The sequence below is a fragment of the Podarcis vaucheri genome, assembly GCF_965113315.1.
Source record: "Podarcis vaucheri genome assembly, chromosome: 17".
Taxonomy (NCBI): domain Eukaryota; kingdom Metazoa; phylum Chordata; class Lepidosauria; order Squamata; family Lacertidae; genus Podarcis; species Podarcis vaucheri.
The window spans coordinates 419542-435476 of record NC_138755.1 but is presented as its reverse complement, the minus strand read 5'-3'; the positions used below and the strand labels follow the sequence as shown (position 1 = coordinate 435476).

The 15935-nt window shown below is 44.1% G+C and overlaps 1 protein-coding gene across 2 annotated transcripts; it reads right to left on the bottom strand.

Moving 5' to 3' along the window:
- Positions 1 to 392: 392 nt before the first annotated feature.
- Positions 393 to 13758, bottom strand: LOC309522546 (lysozyme C, milk isozyme-like). 2 transcript variants are annotated; one of them, XM_082205918.1, is made up of 5 exons: positions 12862 to 13758; positions 9608 to 9700; positions 8721 to 8876; positions 3671 to 3764; positions 393 to 829 (listed from the first exon to the last, which is right to left on the bottom strand). In XM_082205918.1, exons 2-5 carry the CDS (start codon positions 9639 to 9641, stop codon positions 685 to 687), a joined length of 429 nt encoding a protein of 142 aa, XP_082062044.1. In that variant the 5' UTR covers positions 9642 to 9700; positions 12862 to 13758; the 3' UTR covers positions 393 to 684. The 2 variants fall into 2 exon arrangements, with proteins under 2 accessions (XP_082062044.1, XP_082062043.1); XM_082205917.1 differs by lacking the exon at positions 12862 to 13758 and having other exon boundaries at positions 9608 to 12815.
- Between the last annotated feature and the right edge of the window lie 2177 nt (positions 13759 to 15935).

The window sequence follows — 15935 nt, the reverse complement described above, 5'->3', positions numbered from 1 at the left end:
TATGATTCTAAGATGGACGGGGTATAAATAACAAATAACAAATTTTATTACATCATGATCTATATATTAATTACAGGGTCTTTGAAACTTGTCCAGAATCCCCAGTTGATTGACAGTATCTTCACGGATTTTTCATCTGTTTTCATGCAAGGGTGGGGAACCTATGGCCCTCCAGATGTTGTGGGACTGCAATCAGCCCCAGCAATCATGGCCAGTCATCAGGGATGATGGGAGCTATAGCCCCCCAAACATCTGGAGAACCATAGATCCCTCATCCCTGTTCTAAGTGATGCCGGGAAAATTATAAGCACACAATATAGCAGGTGGATTCTGAGCAAAACTGTGAGGGGAATAATGGCTGTGATCTTAGCAACAAAATATTGGAAACAAAATTATTGTTCTATGACAAGTTTATGAATAAAGAATTGTAACATAAAAATACAAGAAGTGACCAAGAATCAAAAGTTATCAGTCTGGATACCTCAGCTGGTATGGTGCTGATAATGCCAAAGTTACAGGTTTGATCTCTATATGGGACATCTGCATATACCTGCACTGCAGATGATCCTCAATTCTATGAATGTTTCAGTGTCTGTTAAAGACCTAACATTTTACAATTGGTCTACTGTAATCATCAACTGTAACTGATTTAAAAAAAAATATGAAAACAAGATGTATTGACCATCATTTATGAACCTTTATGTGTAATGTGTTCTCTTTCTTTTTCTTCAGCAGTTGTTGGAACCATTCACTCATTGGGAAAAACATTACACACCGTAAAGCAATTATGGTGATTGCTTCCACACCACAGTGCTTCTCATAGAGTGGCCTAAAAGCGCAAGGGGTGGTGAAGAGAAAGAGCTGGTGAGCAACACATTAAGATTCTTTTTGTGAACATGTACACATGTACATTCTCAAAAAAACACAGACTCTTGATAAAACCATTTGTACAATCATATCAAGTTTGCTTCTCTGAATCCTAAACTTTTGATAAAAGTAACACAGTGCTTATATGTAAACAGTTTATTGTATTTCTCCTTGTCAGCCAGTAATCACTCAGGGCTGGAAAGACACGTCATGGTCCACCCTAGATAACTGGTTCAAGAAACAGGTAGGTAGCCGTGTTGGACTGACACAGTCAAAATTAATTATTATTATTATTATTATTATTATTATTATTATTATTATTAATATCTGAAGAAGTGTGCATGCACACGAAAGATACCCAGAACAAACATAGTTGGTCTTTAAGGTGCCACTGGACAATTTTTAAATTTTTTTATTTGGTTCAAGAAAGTTATGTTCATCCCTATCTCAGAGAAACTGGGAGAGATCAACAGGGGGGTTGGGCTGGGTGTTCATCTGGGTGTCACACAGATGAAACCTAGCTCTACCTCTCCTTTAAATCGGAACCAGTGAAGGCAGTGAAGGTCCTGTGTGAGTGACCTTCACTCTAGTCCTGAATGGAGTAACTGTGCCCCTAAAGGACCAGGTGCGACCAGTCATTTTGGACTCGCAGCTGTCCATGGAGGCACAGGTCAATTCTGTGTCCAGGGCAGCTGTCTACCAACTCCATCTGGTACCCTGGCTGAGACCCTCCCTGCCTACACCCTGTCTTGACAGAGTAGTGCATGTTCTGGTTATCTCCCGCTTGGACTACTCCAATGTGCTCTATGTGGGGTTACCTTGGAAGGGGACTTGGAAACTACAACTAATCCAGAATGGGGCAACTGGTGACTGGGAGTGACCACTGCGACCATATTGCACCAGTCCTAAAGGATCTTCACTGGCTCCCATTACGTTTCCAAGCACAATTTGAAGTGTTGGTGCTGACCTTTAAAGCTCTAAATGGCCTTGGCCCTGTATACCTGAAGGAGCATCTCCACCCCCATCACTTAGCCTAGGTCCTCCTCCGAGGGTCTTTTGGCGGTTCCCTCATTGCGAGAAGCAAAGTTACAGGGAACCAGGCAGAGGGTAGTTGCACCCACCCCGTGGAACGCCCTCCCATCAGATGTCAAGGAGGTAAAGAACTACACAACTTTTAGAAGACATCTGAAGGCAGCTCTGTATCAGGAAGTTTTTAAATTTTTTACCTTTTTTGTATTTTTCTGGAAGCCACACAGAGTGGCTGGGGAAACCCAGCCAGATGGGCAGTGTATTATTATTATTATTATTATTAGTAGTAGTAGTAGTAGTAGTATTTACCTGCAATCTTCATGTCACGTCAGTCAATCAAATGTTTATAACAGTCAACAAACCATTAACAGCAGGGCCTCAGGTTATAGATGTGATGTAACGCGTGTGTCCCGGCCTCGGAACCTGACCTCCAGTGCCACCGGAAGTCAGGTTCCAAGAGTTCGAAAGACCTCTGAAAACATCCCACAGGTCTCGCAAGACATGACTTCTGGTGATTTGCGAGGCACCGGAAGTTGTGGTTGGAGCCCTGTGGTGTGGGTGCCAAGCACCCACAACAAACTTTTTGTGAGTGCTCGGGCACCCAAAGCCCCCTATAGTTGGTGCCCCTGATTACCAGGTAACACTAATTGCTACATTTCCATTCAGGAGTGGGGCTTCTGCCAGCTGAGATGGCCAAAGGCTAAGTCCTGCTGGGTTGCTAGGTCACATGCCTGTGCTGAATGAAATTTGAAATAGTGGTAAGTATCAGGCTCACCAGGATCCACAGCAAGACCCACAAGCTGCAATCCACAGCTTGTGGGATTAGGCACATAGCTAGCGGGTTGGGCAAGAACACAGGATGCAGTCCACAATCTGGGCACACAGAGACAGTCAGAAGATGTTGCTTCAGCTGCTCTTGCAGCCTCATACTGAGACATAGAATCGTAGCACTGTAGAATTGGAAGGGACCCCCAGGCCGGAACCTCATTGCAGAGCTCAGCTAAAGCCCAGGTTGATGCAGAAAACCCTCATTGTGAGGAGGCCCTACTCAGAGTAGCCCTTTACTCATGAGGAGTCCACCACTGCATCTGAGCACTTCTCTTGAGTAAGATAGTCTCAGCCTGCCTCTTGAACCACCATTGCTCCCAGGGACTCAGGGGTTGTTCTGTTTCCACTCCAGAGAGGCATGAGGCAAAGTGAGGAGATCACCTCAGGCAGCAGGGTCCACAAGGGCAGCAGATCCCAAGGTAAATCTTTATTTTCCCCTTGTTCTTGATGTAGATCTTCACTTACCCCTTCTTCAGAGCCAGGGAGGGGAGCGTCAATTTGTGGTTCACCTCAGGTGCCAATATATATTGGACTGGCCCTGACAGAGCAACCTCTCTGCAACTAGGAACCATCGCCAATCTCTTCCAAGAGTCCTGACACCTCCTCAACTGTTGCTTTGGGCTGTTTCTGAGTGCTGCCAGTTTCTGAGAGCTTGAGAGCATCTTTGGCCACATCCTCCTTGGAAGACGAGTTATATAACGTGGGCATGACAACCTACCTCACTCTTTTTTGGTACTCACCCTGTTTTGGTACTCAGCCTGTTTCAGCTCAGGGGGTGAAACCTTGGCTGAGGTGTCTGAATCAGGGTGGATGACTTACAGCAATGTATCTCCAGCTGAGCTGGGGTGTGGGACTTCAGACAGCAGGACTTCAGGTACTTTTTAGCTCCTTGGTTTTTTCTTATTAAAACATTATTACATGCAGGGAAGCTGATGCAATTACTCACCATTCAGAGAACTGTTTTGAACTGACTATCTCCTTGTCTCCAATAACTTTCTTCACACACTCGGTGTCATCTTTAATATCCTCATCTAGGAACTCTGTGGAGGATGTTAATAAAAGCAAGTCAAGGAAAAACAAATCCTGGTCCAGGTAGACTTCCTGGATATTTGATTCTGGAGGCTGTGTATATGTGGAATGTGAGCTTTTACCTTAACTTAAAGCAACCACCTTTACTCTTTCCAGTTAGCTTTCCATGTTTGAGGAACTGTTGGATGTGATAGGTGGTAATGCTACATAGCAAATATGAATATAACTCTTTCGTGTTGCAATATATATGTTTAAGGGAGCAATTCTACATGTAAGAAGCTGATGTTAAGCAAGCTGGTGTAAAGTATCAGATCTAAACTCTAGGTAATTATAGAATTGTAGGGTTGGAAGAGACCACGAGGGTCATCTAGTCCAACCACCTGCAAAATCTTTTGCCCAAAGTGGGGCTAGAACCCAAAACCCTGAGATTAAGAGTCATGCTGAACCATCTGAATCAGGAGCAGGGCTACCGCTTGCTGAGCCAGCCTAAGCCTGGCAGAGGAGAAACAAGCCTTCAAAACAGACTTTAGAGTTACACTACATCACCCTTCCCGCCACCTTAACTAACACCAAGTTGCCAGGTCCCATGGTAGTGCTGAACAGGCTTAGGATTCAGCTAAAGTCCCCTCTGGTCCTGCCCCCACCACATCCCCAGAATGCCCCTTTTTCAGGGCTTACTCTGTCTTAAGATCTGCCAAATTTGGCTAAGCTGGCTGCATCGTGGCTGTGGAAAATATGCTGTAGTATCTCCAGCTGGGCCAAGGACAGGGAGCCCAGCTGCACTGGGAATTTCCCAGCTCTGCCAGAGATCCATATCCATTGGCTCCTAACTGTGCTCATCCTGGTGTATCTTATAGGATTGTTCCTCTGCTGCCAAAGCAACTGCAATTTTGCAAAGGATGATAAATATTTGAAGTAAGAAACTACTTTGAGCATCTATAAAAGATATGAATAAGCTTATTTGTTCTTTCCAAATATCTCTTCATAGTATTATGTTTCAAGCCTAGTATGTGGGCACAACAGTCACAAATGCCAAGTGTGAATCTGATTAACAATTCTCCAGTTTAAACTGGCAGTGAGACAGCATGTTCTCCCTCTAATTCATTTCCTGGTGCGTGCATGGATATGGCCAGTCCATAAGAACATAAGACAAGCCTGCTGGATCAGGCCAATGGCCCATCTTCACAGTGGCCAACCAGAGGCCTGTGGGAAACTCTTAATCAAGTCCCCTTTAGGGAAAGTTCCTGTCTGCCCAAATGGAGGAGGCTCTCTCAACACTGCAGATGAAGAAGAAGGGAATGAAAGGGGTTAAAATCAGGCATGTCCAAAGTCCGTTTCGGGGGCCTAATCCAGCCTGCTGGTTGGTTTAATCTGGCCCCTGTGGCAGTTTATTTCCTGGGGTAAAATTGTAAAAAACCTCAAAAACTCCAACCCTAAAAAAAGCTCAACAACTTCAAAGGTTGGGGCCCTTCACGTCATCAAATCTGGCCCTCTTTGAAAAAATTCCCAGGGCATGGAAAGCCCAGGGCATGGGAGGAACAGACTTCACCCACAGATCACCTTGATGCCTGCTACTCCTGCATGCAATATGGGGGCAGACTGAGGCACTGGATGCAAAAGCTTTTCGCCTGACGCAAACCCCCATGCTGCTATTTGGAAGCAGAGGTTCTCCTATTAATTGGATTTTAATTGGCATAAAGTAAGGCATACACCAGAGGAGACGCCATCAAATGCAAGTTTTAAAGATATACAAGTGAGGATGGATTATTGTATGGAGTAATATTGAGATTAAAAGAACAGCTGAAGCTGTGTGTGGTTTAAAGTGATGGAAGTAGGGGGAGTTCTATTGTTTGAATGGATCATCTTGTGAAATCAGAGCTGATCCCCACCCACCCCTCAAAAACAATGGGGAAAAAAGAGACCAAGAGACCAAGAGGAGTTGAGATACAGCCTTAGAGGAAGGACATTGGCCAGAAAATGCAGTCATAAAGATGAAAGGAATTTGGTGGCTGTGGACAAACAGAGGCTTTAAGGATGGTGGTGAATCAAAAGGAAAGAGCTGCCAGACTACCTGCGGCTATGCTTGAAACAGGCTGAGGAGGAAATGGCAAAGCTTCAAGACTGATCAGCGGGAAGGAGTAGACTGCTGTAGACTGTTGTTTGTCTGGAGAAGCCAAGCAGTATTGGAGCATTGTGGGATGGAGCTAAACTGAGAAACCTTGAGAAACTCTGGGATTATAGCTCCACCCAAGAGCAGCAGATGAACCTCAAAGACGGGGCAGCAAACAAAGCCAAGGGTACGAACAGTTGGACATATTAGACTGGCACATGCTGACTGAAAAGAAAAAAGTCAGAGCTCCTCACTTGAAATTCTTTGAAAAGTTAAATAACATAATAACCTGAACAGAAATCTTTAAGAATGCAGCTGCTATCTAAGTGATTATAATATCAATTGGAATGTAATTAGAAGCTAATAAGAATATGAATCGCAGTAATATAATGCACTATGGAGCGCGGCAAACCACTTTAATTAAATTGAGCTAGTTTGGAGGTTCTAGCAGAGGAGCACAGCTATCATATACCCTTGACCGAAGATCGGTACACTCCTTCTATCTGGGATGGTCGTCCTCTTCCACCGAGTGCGCAGCTTCGGAAGGGACACACATGGAGCGGTGAGGGAGGAAGGGGACACCTGCCTAGCCAGCCAGATCAGCTGAATCAACCCTGGCGATCAATGGGGTGACAGATGTCGCAACCAGATCGCCTGTCTGAATTGTGCATTGCTTTGTAACAATTTGTTGGGTCTCTGGACCGTAATAAAGATTGATTGATTGATTGATTAAATCGCATTACATAATTTGGAATTAATTGGAATTAATTTGGAATCAATTGGTATTTGTATAATTTGTATAATTGGATTAATATAGGGAAACTAATAAAATAACATATGAAAGAAAAAGGAAGAGCCACCCAGATGATAAAGGAGTCTGAAAGCCTTCCACACAAAGAGAGGGGAAGGAAGGAAGGATCATGGGGAACTGGAATTAATGGACCTAACTTAGTCATATTAATTAATTTCAACTGGCTGTGAGTGTCTGGAGGTGGTTGGAGGTTAACAGATTGAGGCTGAATCCTGGCAAGTACTATTTTGAGGGGATAGGGGGTGAATGGGGGCTAAGACCCTACCCGCCCGCAGACTGTCTTGCCAGAGTGGTCCATGCTCCCACTTGGACTTCTGTAAGGCTACATCTGAAGGTGACTTGGAAACTAAAACCAATCCAAAATTTGGCAGCTAAAGGGTCTTCACTGGCTCACGTTTCAGAGCACAATTCAAAGTGCTGGTACTGAACTTTAAAGCCCTCAACAGTGTTGCCCTGTATACCCGAAGGAGCGTCTCCAACCCCCACGTTCAGCCCAGACACGGAAGTCTTTTGGCGGTTCCCTAACTATGGGAAGTGATGTTAAAGGGAACCAGGCAGAGGGCCTTCTTGGTAGTGGCACCTGCCAGATGTCAAAGAGATAAATAATTATACAACTTTTAGAAGACATCTGAAGGCAGCCCTGTATTGGGAAGTTTTTTTTGTTTGATGTTTGATTGTGTTTTTATATGCATTGGAAGCCGCCCAGAGTGGGTGGGGTATAAATATTATTAAAATAGTATTAGTAAAGCTAGTTAGTAAAGCTAATCTGTCTCCTGAGAAATCTCTATGTGGGACAAGAAGCTACAGTTAGAACTGGGTATGGAACAACTGATTGGTTCAAAATTGGGAAAAGAGTACGGCAAGGCTGTATATTGTCTCCCTGCTTATTTAACTTATATGCAGAATTCATCATGCGAAAAGATAGGCTGGATGAATCCCAAGCCGGAATTAAGATCACTGGAAGAAATATCAACAACCTCAGATATGCAGATGACACAGCCTTGATGGCAGAAAGTGAGGAGGAATTAAAGAACCTTTTAATGAGGGTGAAAGAGGAGAGCGCAAAATATGGTCTGAAGCTCAACATCAAAAAAACGAAGATCATGGCCACTGGGCCCATCACCTCCTGGCAAATAGAAGGGGAAGAAATGGAAGCAGTGAAAGATTTTACTTTCTTGGGCTCCATGATCACTGCAGAGGGTGACAGCAGTCAAAAAATTAATAGATGCCTGCTCCTTGGGAGAAAGGCGATGGCAAACCTAGACAGCATCTTAAAAAGCAGAGACATCACCTTGCCAACAAAGGTCCGTATAGTTAAAGCCATGGTTTTCCCAGTAGTGATGTATGGAAGTGAGAGCTGGATCATAAAGAAGGCTGATCACCGAAAAATTGATGCTTTTGAATTATGGTGCTGGAGGAGACTCTTGAGAGTCCAATGGACTGCAAGAAGATCAAATCTCTCCATTCTGAAGGAAATCAACCCTGAGTGCTCACTGGAAGGACAGATCCTGAAGCTGAGACTCCAATACTTTGGCCACCTCATGGGAAGAGAAGACTCCCTGGAAAAGACCCTGATGCTGGGAAAGAAGGGGACGACAGAGGACGAGATGGTCGGACAGTGTTCTTGAAGCTACAAACATGAGTCTGACCAAATTGCGGGAGGCAGTGGAAGACAGGAGTGCCTGGCGTGCTCTGGTCCATGGGGTCATGAAGAGTCGGACAAGACTAAACAACTAAACAACAACAACAACAAAAGCTAATGAGTCCCACCAGCACAACCAGCTCCCCCCTGTGTGCTCCCGAATTGGCTTGAAGAGATCAAGAGAAACCCCAGGACAATGCATGAGGTTAGGAGAAGGGGAATCATTCCTCCTGGCAAGCTGAAATGCATGCACTGATGGAACAATTGCACTATGTTAAATTCCTCCCATAGGGTCCATTCTGATTACATTCCAACTAGCTTAAGCCTTTAACACTTCTTAATAATAAGGAATAACCTGGTGATCTTGAGTCACACATGGCAAAGGTTTATAAGGAGTCACTTACTATCGCAGGCAATGTTGCATTTGTTCTTCGAGGCTTGCTTCCCATTACTGCACCATTTGGCACCATTCAGTCGGAATAATCCATAGTATGGATGGTCGCCTTCACTTGTAAAGTAGTTGGTAGTCAAGTTACTTGCAAATGTAGCCAAACAGACAACTGGTTATAGAAGCACGGTATAAAAATCAGAAATGTGGAATATATTTTAAATAATAAAAGGAGCTCCAAAACATTGATATAGGATGGGATTTTAAAAATAACTCCAATTTCAGCTCCAGATTCAGTTTAAAAGCTTTAAAATAATTGATATTAACAATTCTGCCTTAACATATGTGGCTCATTCAATCTTTCTTGTTGTAACATTATAAAATAGCAAGTAGTATATATCATTTTATTCTATTTGGTTTATATTCTGCCTTTCAAAGGGCTCACAGGGTGACTATAAACATTTCTAACAACTTCTAAAACTTTTCAAATGTCGTGATGCCTCCTTTGAATCTTGCTAGTTGACAATTCACAGTTTTGAGAGCTAGCAATTCAAAATTCTGCATTTCCTGTTGTAACCTTGTAAAATAATAGGGAGTACACACCACAACATTTCTAACGGCTTTTAAGACTTTGCTATGATATTACAAATTTCTTTCTCATGGTTCTTGCAAGTTCTATAGGTTATTAGTTTCCAGTTTCCAATTTCACCACACTATTTGAAAAAGGATCCTAAGTGTTAATAAGGATAATTACTTTTAAACAATATATATATATGCATGACAATGCATGACACACACTTTCTTCAGAACAGTGAATCGGGAGGAAACTGAAATCACATACTGCAAAATGCATCTAAGTTAATCATACCAGTAGGATGGAAGTTGTATACTCCATGAACTCACATTGATGTAAACCAGTCCATGTAGAGGAGTCCATTCCATAACTTCTCAGTAGATAAAACAGTTCACAGGCATCAAACACTTTGGTCTCATGGCCTACAATGAGCAGGTAGAATACGGAAAGGAGAAAGGCCTTCATTGCTGCTGATCTTTGCAGAACAGTGTGTCCCCCAGAGCCCAGGTTTTATAGTCCCTGGCTGTAGGCTGTCCATTCCATCTGCAAGTGTTCTTCTTGTGCCATCTCATTGGAACATCAAAATCTGTCAGGTGCATGGGCCCATCCAGCTCAGTACTGCTTACAGTGACTGGCAGAGGCTCTCCAGGGTTGCAGACAGGGGTCTCTCCCAGTCCTTCCTGGAGATGCTGGGGATTGAATCTGGGCCCTTTGGCATGCAAGGCAGATGCCTTGATGCTGAGCTATATGGCCCGCTCTTATAGGGCAGCTAATGGCTGTAGCAACAGCCTAGCCTTTCCCACATTACCTAGAGCCAATTCCACTTCTAAAAACTGTTAAAGGAAGCACTGGGTTTACAGCTGCCACCAGACCCGTGCCTACACCCACCTTCAAAATACTCATGCAACTGGTCCTACAGGTCTGGGAAACTTAGCTGAGCCTCGTTCCAAAACAGCTGTACATGGGCATTCAATGCATATGTACTATTGTGTGTGACAGTGAGTGGGAAGCAGACATGATATATTTTCTGAGGGACACCACAAGGCAAACCTGGTGTTCATTTCAGCAATGGTAGTATGATGCCTTTCTTGATGCCTTTTGGCATCAAGAAAGAATCTATTTCTTAACTGGAAGCATTTAATCTTCAACCCTCTGCTTGATGTCACTCACAGGAGCCACCTCCTAGGAGCTGAGGGTTATTTGCGGGGGGCATAAAAAAATCTGAGTGGGCCAGCCACCCCCCAAGCTAATAGACATTGCCATTCAAATGGTGTGCATGCACCACACCATGTGAATCATTATTTTATTTAAGATGGTACCCCTGGTGTCACTCAAATATAGTAATTTTACATATTTACTTCAATGTTTTGAAAATATTTGTATTCTGCTTTCTGCTTAGCAGGCTTTGAAAGCAGTTGGCAACAACAGCAATTAAAAATGATGAACATAATTTTTAAAAATCAAAAAATTCACAGCCAATATATATAAAAATTACATAGCAGTAACCAACAAGGAGAATGTCACAACAAAATAGAGCTAGCCCTCTTCCCAAATTCCTTCAGAAATGGGATACTGTTTGCACCTTCTCTGGCTCCACCTAACTTCCTTGCTGCCACTTTTTTCAGTTCCTGCACACCTGGTCTCCTCGTGAGTAGCACTGATACCATTTACGGGAAAGGAAAGGGGCAAGTTGGCAGAGAGGTTGGGGCTGTGCAGGTGTGCAGTAGATGCCACCTGGTGCTCCTGCCTGCATATCTGCACAGTTCCAACCTCCCTACTGCCTTCCTCCTCTTCCTCCGGGCTGTTTTCCCTTTTTCTAGTTGAAACTTCTGAGCACTTCTGATGCTGCTGGACTACAGTCAGGGATATGCGAACATGCCAACATTCCTTTGCATACTCATCCTTTATTTTAAATTCTGGTGCAATTGATTTACTTGTGCAAGTATTTCTTCCATTTCATTGTCCACAGAAATATATGCATCTTCTTTTTTTACATATAGCGTACACATAGCTGAGCCATCAAAAAATATTTACATGCTGTTACCTTCCCTGAATGCTGCTTTTCGGTTGTAGCAAAAATAATGAGTCTTGTGGTACCTTAAAGACAAAACCATCTATTTCACTATCTTGATTTTTCAGTCCAGTAGAAGCATGTCATGTTCTCTCACTTCCTTCACATAGGCATCAGGGAAGGACAGTTTAGCACTCTGTGGACATTTTTCACCTACTATCTTGGATTGTAGAAATTCTTCTGGGCATATTATACATTTGACAGGCATGTTCCTCCACTCAGTGTGATGCCACATGTGTGATTAAGCCCCCCTTTTATTGGAATGTTTTAACTGTGTATTTTACAAAGAAAATGGTCGTGTGTGCATCTGCTGAAATAACTCTCAAGCTAATTTATTTTTAAATGTATTTGCAGTAAACATGAATTTGTGTTTGACAGCTTGAAATCCCCCCTTTTTTGTGCCAATGTATTTCTGCCATAAGGGATGTGGGTGGCACTGTGGTCTAAACCACTGAGCCCAGGGATTCCCGATCAGAAGGTTGGCGGTTCGAATCCCTGCGAGCGACGAGGTGAGCTCCCGTTGCTCAGTCCCAGCTCCTGCCAACCTAACAGTTCGAAAGCACGCCAAAAAAGAAAAAAAGTAAAAAAAGTGCAAGTAGATAAATAGGTGCTGCTCCAGTGGGAAGGTAAACAGCGTTTCCATCTGCTGCTCTGGTTTCACTAGAAGTGGCTAAGTCATCCTGGCCACATGACCCAGATAAACTGTCTGCGGACAAATGCCGGATCCCTCGGCCTGTAAAGTGAGATGAGCGCCACAACCCCAGAGACGTCTGCAACTGGACTTAACTGTCAGGGGGTCCTTTACCTTTATTTCTGCCATGTGAAAAAAATATATTGGATGACTGATTGGTTCATTTTCAAATTCACAGTACAAAAGGGAATGATTGAATAGATCAATCAATCTATTCAAGGTTGCTGCCTCCAGCAAAGAACAAGTTCTTTGGAGAGAGGCATTGTATAGAAGTGTTTATACACTAATACTAGAAGCCTTCACACTAAGATGGGATAGCTGGAGCATCTGGTCTTAGAGGAGGACAGAGTGAATACAACAGAAACCTGGTGAAAAGAAGTGAACAATACATGCAAACAGCTGATCGGAATTAACTGCCTTAAGAGGTCCAGTTTGGTGCAGTCATTTTGTATGACATGTTGGGGTGGTACTTTTGGCAGGCCAGCAGCTCACAGCTGCAGTGTACCATGAATGCAATCCTCCAACGCCCTTGGGAAATTGTAGTTCATGATACAGCAGCACAGTTTCTTTTTCAAGGAGGAATGTACAGAAAATGAAATGGCTGCCCCTTTGGGCACTAGGGACTTCTGGTACAGAAATTCAGAAAAGAAAAGCAAGTTTACCACCTGCTGGACACTAGGAATGGAAAGATCACACTATTTCACTCCATTTCTGGTCCATCTCCTTTTTTTTTTACACATCTCATTGCATTCCAGATCCATTTCTATTCTGAGGTTTTAAAAAAACCCTAAAAATAAAACTGCACTTAGATTGCAACTTACATTATTACCAAACTCGTGGGTGGGGAACACAGGGATTCTTGGATGTTAACTCCCATTAACCTCAAGCCATTGTGGATAATGGTAACAGTTTATGGGAGTTGCTAGATGTTCCGTGTCAGATGTTCCGTGTCTGACTCCAAGTTTGCAGTTGCCGAGTCTAAACTCCGCCCCTTACTCTTCTTCCAACATGGGAAAAAACCCTTCCACTTCCGCTCTTTCCCCGTCCTCTCACTGACCTTTTCGCGTCTTCGAGTTTTTGGGCTAGCTATTCCTGGCCTCTCCCCTTCTGTCTCTGAGCTAAGAACATCTGACACGGAACATCCAGCAACATCTGAAGGGCGGTCATAAGGTCCCCGTCTCTGACTTATGTACTACCTGATGCTTCAAGCTACTAGGAAGCTGCTCACAGTACGGATAGAATTTTCTGAAAATGTTGACCTTGTCCTTTACAGTTCTTGCATATTGTACACATCATTATTACATGAATATTATATGCATGTACCTTGGGAGAAAAGCAATGACAAACCTAGACAGCATCTTAAAAAGCAGAGACATCACCTTGCCAACAAAGGTCCGTATAGTTAAAGCTATGGTTTTCCCAGTAGTGATATGTGGAAGGGAGAGCTGGACCATAAAGAAGGCTGATCGCCGAAGAATTGGTGTTTTTGAATTATGGTGCTGGAGGAGACTCTTGAGAGTCCCATGGACTGCAAGAAGATCAAACTTATCCATTCTTAAGGAAACCAGCCCTGAGTGCTCAATGGAAGGACAAATCCTGAAGCTGAGACTCCAATACTTTGGCCACCTCATGAGAAGAGAAGACTCCCTGGAAAAAACCTTGATGTTGGGAAAGATGGAGGGCACAAGGAGAAGGGGACGTCAGAGGACGAGATGGTTGGATAGTGTAATGCGTATGGGTTGCTCGTGCGTAAGTTACCGCCACTCCTGGCTGTGTTGCCTTGTTAAACCTTTCTGTCTGGACAGCCCTTCACTTTGTGGCTGCCTCAGTCGCTTGCAGAATCGCTTGCAGTGGGCGTTTCTTAAACCTTTTCCAACATAAAAGTTGTTTGACGCCAAGTCTCCTCATACTCTCCCTGCGCGGAAGTCTTCTGCGCAGGGAGGGCGTGGGTAGCGGAGGACCCGTGCTCTCCCCACTGGTGTCCGGTGAAGAGTCCTGGAGCCCTCTCTCCGATTCCCCCATCTGCCCCCCTTTATCCCTGGTGTTGCGCTGATTTGCTTCCCCATCTGCTGAGCTGCTTCTCTCCCTGCTGGGCCCTTCTCCAGCATCATTTGAGAGCCTTCCCTCCGCCTCTAGCTCCAATGTCAGTTCCCTGACATCCACCTCCCCCCCAGGACCCCCTCCACCCCCGGCCGAACCTGTTGACCCAACTTCGTCCCTTTCTTCGGCCGACGATGCGGGGAACCCCCGGAAGGAGCTGTCACCATCCTCTGAAGATTCAAAACCCGCTTCCCACCCGCTCTGATCCCTTCCCGCAGGGTGGGCCTCCCAGTCTGATTCTTCTTCAGCCCAACAGGACAATGACAATAATCCACCAACAGCATACAAATCTAACCTGATCCAAAACACCCACCCACCTCACTCACACACGAAAACAAAGATCACCACAGCCAATCACAAGCAAACAATCACACCCTAGGCCAACCCCAACCTCTCTCACCACCAAAGGAACACAAGTGAACAACACAAGCAACGCTGACACCAAACTCTACATACATTAAACATAATAGAAACACCGCCACCCGACCCCACCCCTATCCATTTTCCCTCTCTCCACCCCCCTTTCTTTTTTCTTTTCTTCTCCCCCTAATGCCTCAACAAATGAAATGGATTTGTAAAAATGTTACATGAAAAAAAAAATACGAGGCACTACACTTCTGTAAAACAAGAAAATCCTGAATAAAATTTTGGTGGTGAGAGAGGTTGGGGTTGGCCTAGGGTGTGATTGTTTGCTTGTGATTGGCTGTGGTGATCTTTGTTTTCGTGTGTGGGTGAGGTGGGTGGGTGTTTTGGATCAGGTTAGCCATATTGATTTGTATGCTGTTGGTGGATTATTGTCACTGTCCTGTTGGGCTGTGTATGTGATAAAGGGGAGCCATACCGGGGTGAAGGCGTCTTCTTCTGTTTGTCCCCGTGTCAGTTTCAGTTTATTAGTTAATTTTTCTAGTAGGGCTGTTTCCCATACTATTTGGTACCATTGGTCCATGCTTGCTCCTGACAGGTCTCTCCAGTGTCTGGTTATGGTGTTTCTGGCTGCTGAGAGCAGGTGAGTTATGAGTTCTTTGTGGTGTAAATGGGCATTGTTGTCTTGGAAGATGTTTAGTAGGGCCAATTCTGGGGTGATGTCTATTACTTGCTTAGTTATTTTACATATTTCTTGTATGGCTGTTGTCCAGAATAGTTGGATTTTGGGATACTCCCACCACATGTGGAGATATGTGCCTGTGGAGGTGCACCCTCTCCAGCATTTTGGTGAGGTTCCTGGGTGTATTAGCGCTAGTTTCCTTGGTGTTAGGTACCACCTTTTCTTTTCTTTTCGTTGATATGGATTTAAAGGGGGGTTTAGACCACATTCTGGTCCATTGAGTGGGGTTAATCTCATAGCCTATGTCATTCTCCCATTGTTTTTTGATTGCGTCTAGGGGATTTGCGGGATTTTGGAGTAGTATTTTGTATATTGCGGATACTGTCCCTTTACCGTTTCCCTTTGTTGTTAGGAGGAGGTTTTCGAAGGTTGTCAGGGGCCTAGTTGCTGCTGATTTTACTGTTGGGTTGTTTAAGAGGGCATGTAGTTGGTGTTGTGTTAACCAGGGCATTTGGGTGTCTTCTAGTTTGTCTTGTATTTCTTGTGTTGACAAGAGTTTGTTATTTTTATAAAAGTCTATTATAAGCCTTTGGTTCGCCAGGTTTTTATCATGAGGTTTTGTGCTGCATGGTGGAATAATGGGTGGTACGCCAGGGGGATTAGTGGGGATGGGGTTGGGGATAGTTTGCCTATTTGTGTTTTCCATGCTTTGAGCATGGTCTGTGTGTACCTGTTAAGTGTTGTGGGAAT

What these genes read in the sequence shown, in the direction of transcription:
- LOC309522546 (XM_082205917.1), bottom strand. Translation starts at nt 9,743, where the DNA reads ATGAAGGCCTTTCTCCTTTCCGTATTCTACCTGCTCATTGTAGGCCAT. An exon ending in ATGGACTGGTTTACATCAAT is followed by an intron (nt 8,877 to 9,607) that starts GTGAGTTCATGG and finishes TTCTATAACCAG; the next exon opens with TTGTCTGTTTGGCTACATTT. An exon ending in TCAAAACAGTTCTCTGAATG is followed by an intron (nt 830 to 3,670) that starts GTGAGTAATTGC and finishes TTGCGCTTTTAG; the next exon opens with GCCACTCTATGAGAAGCACT.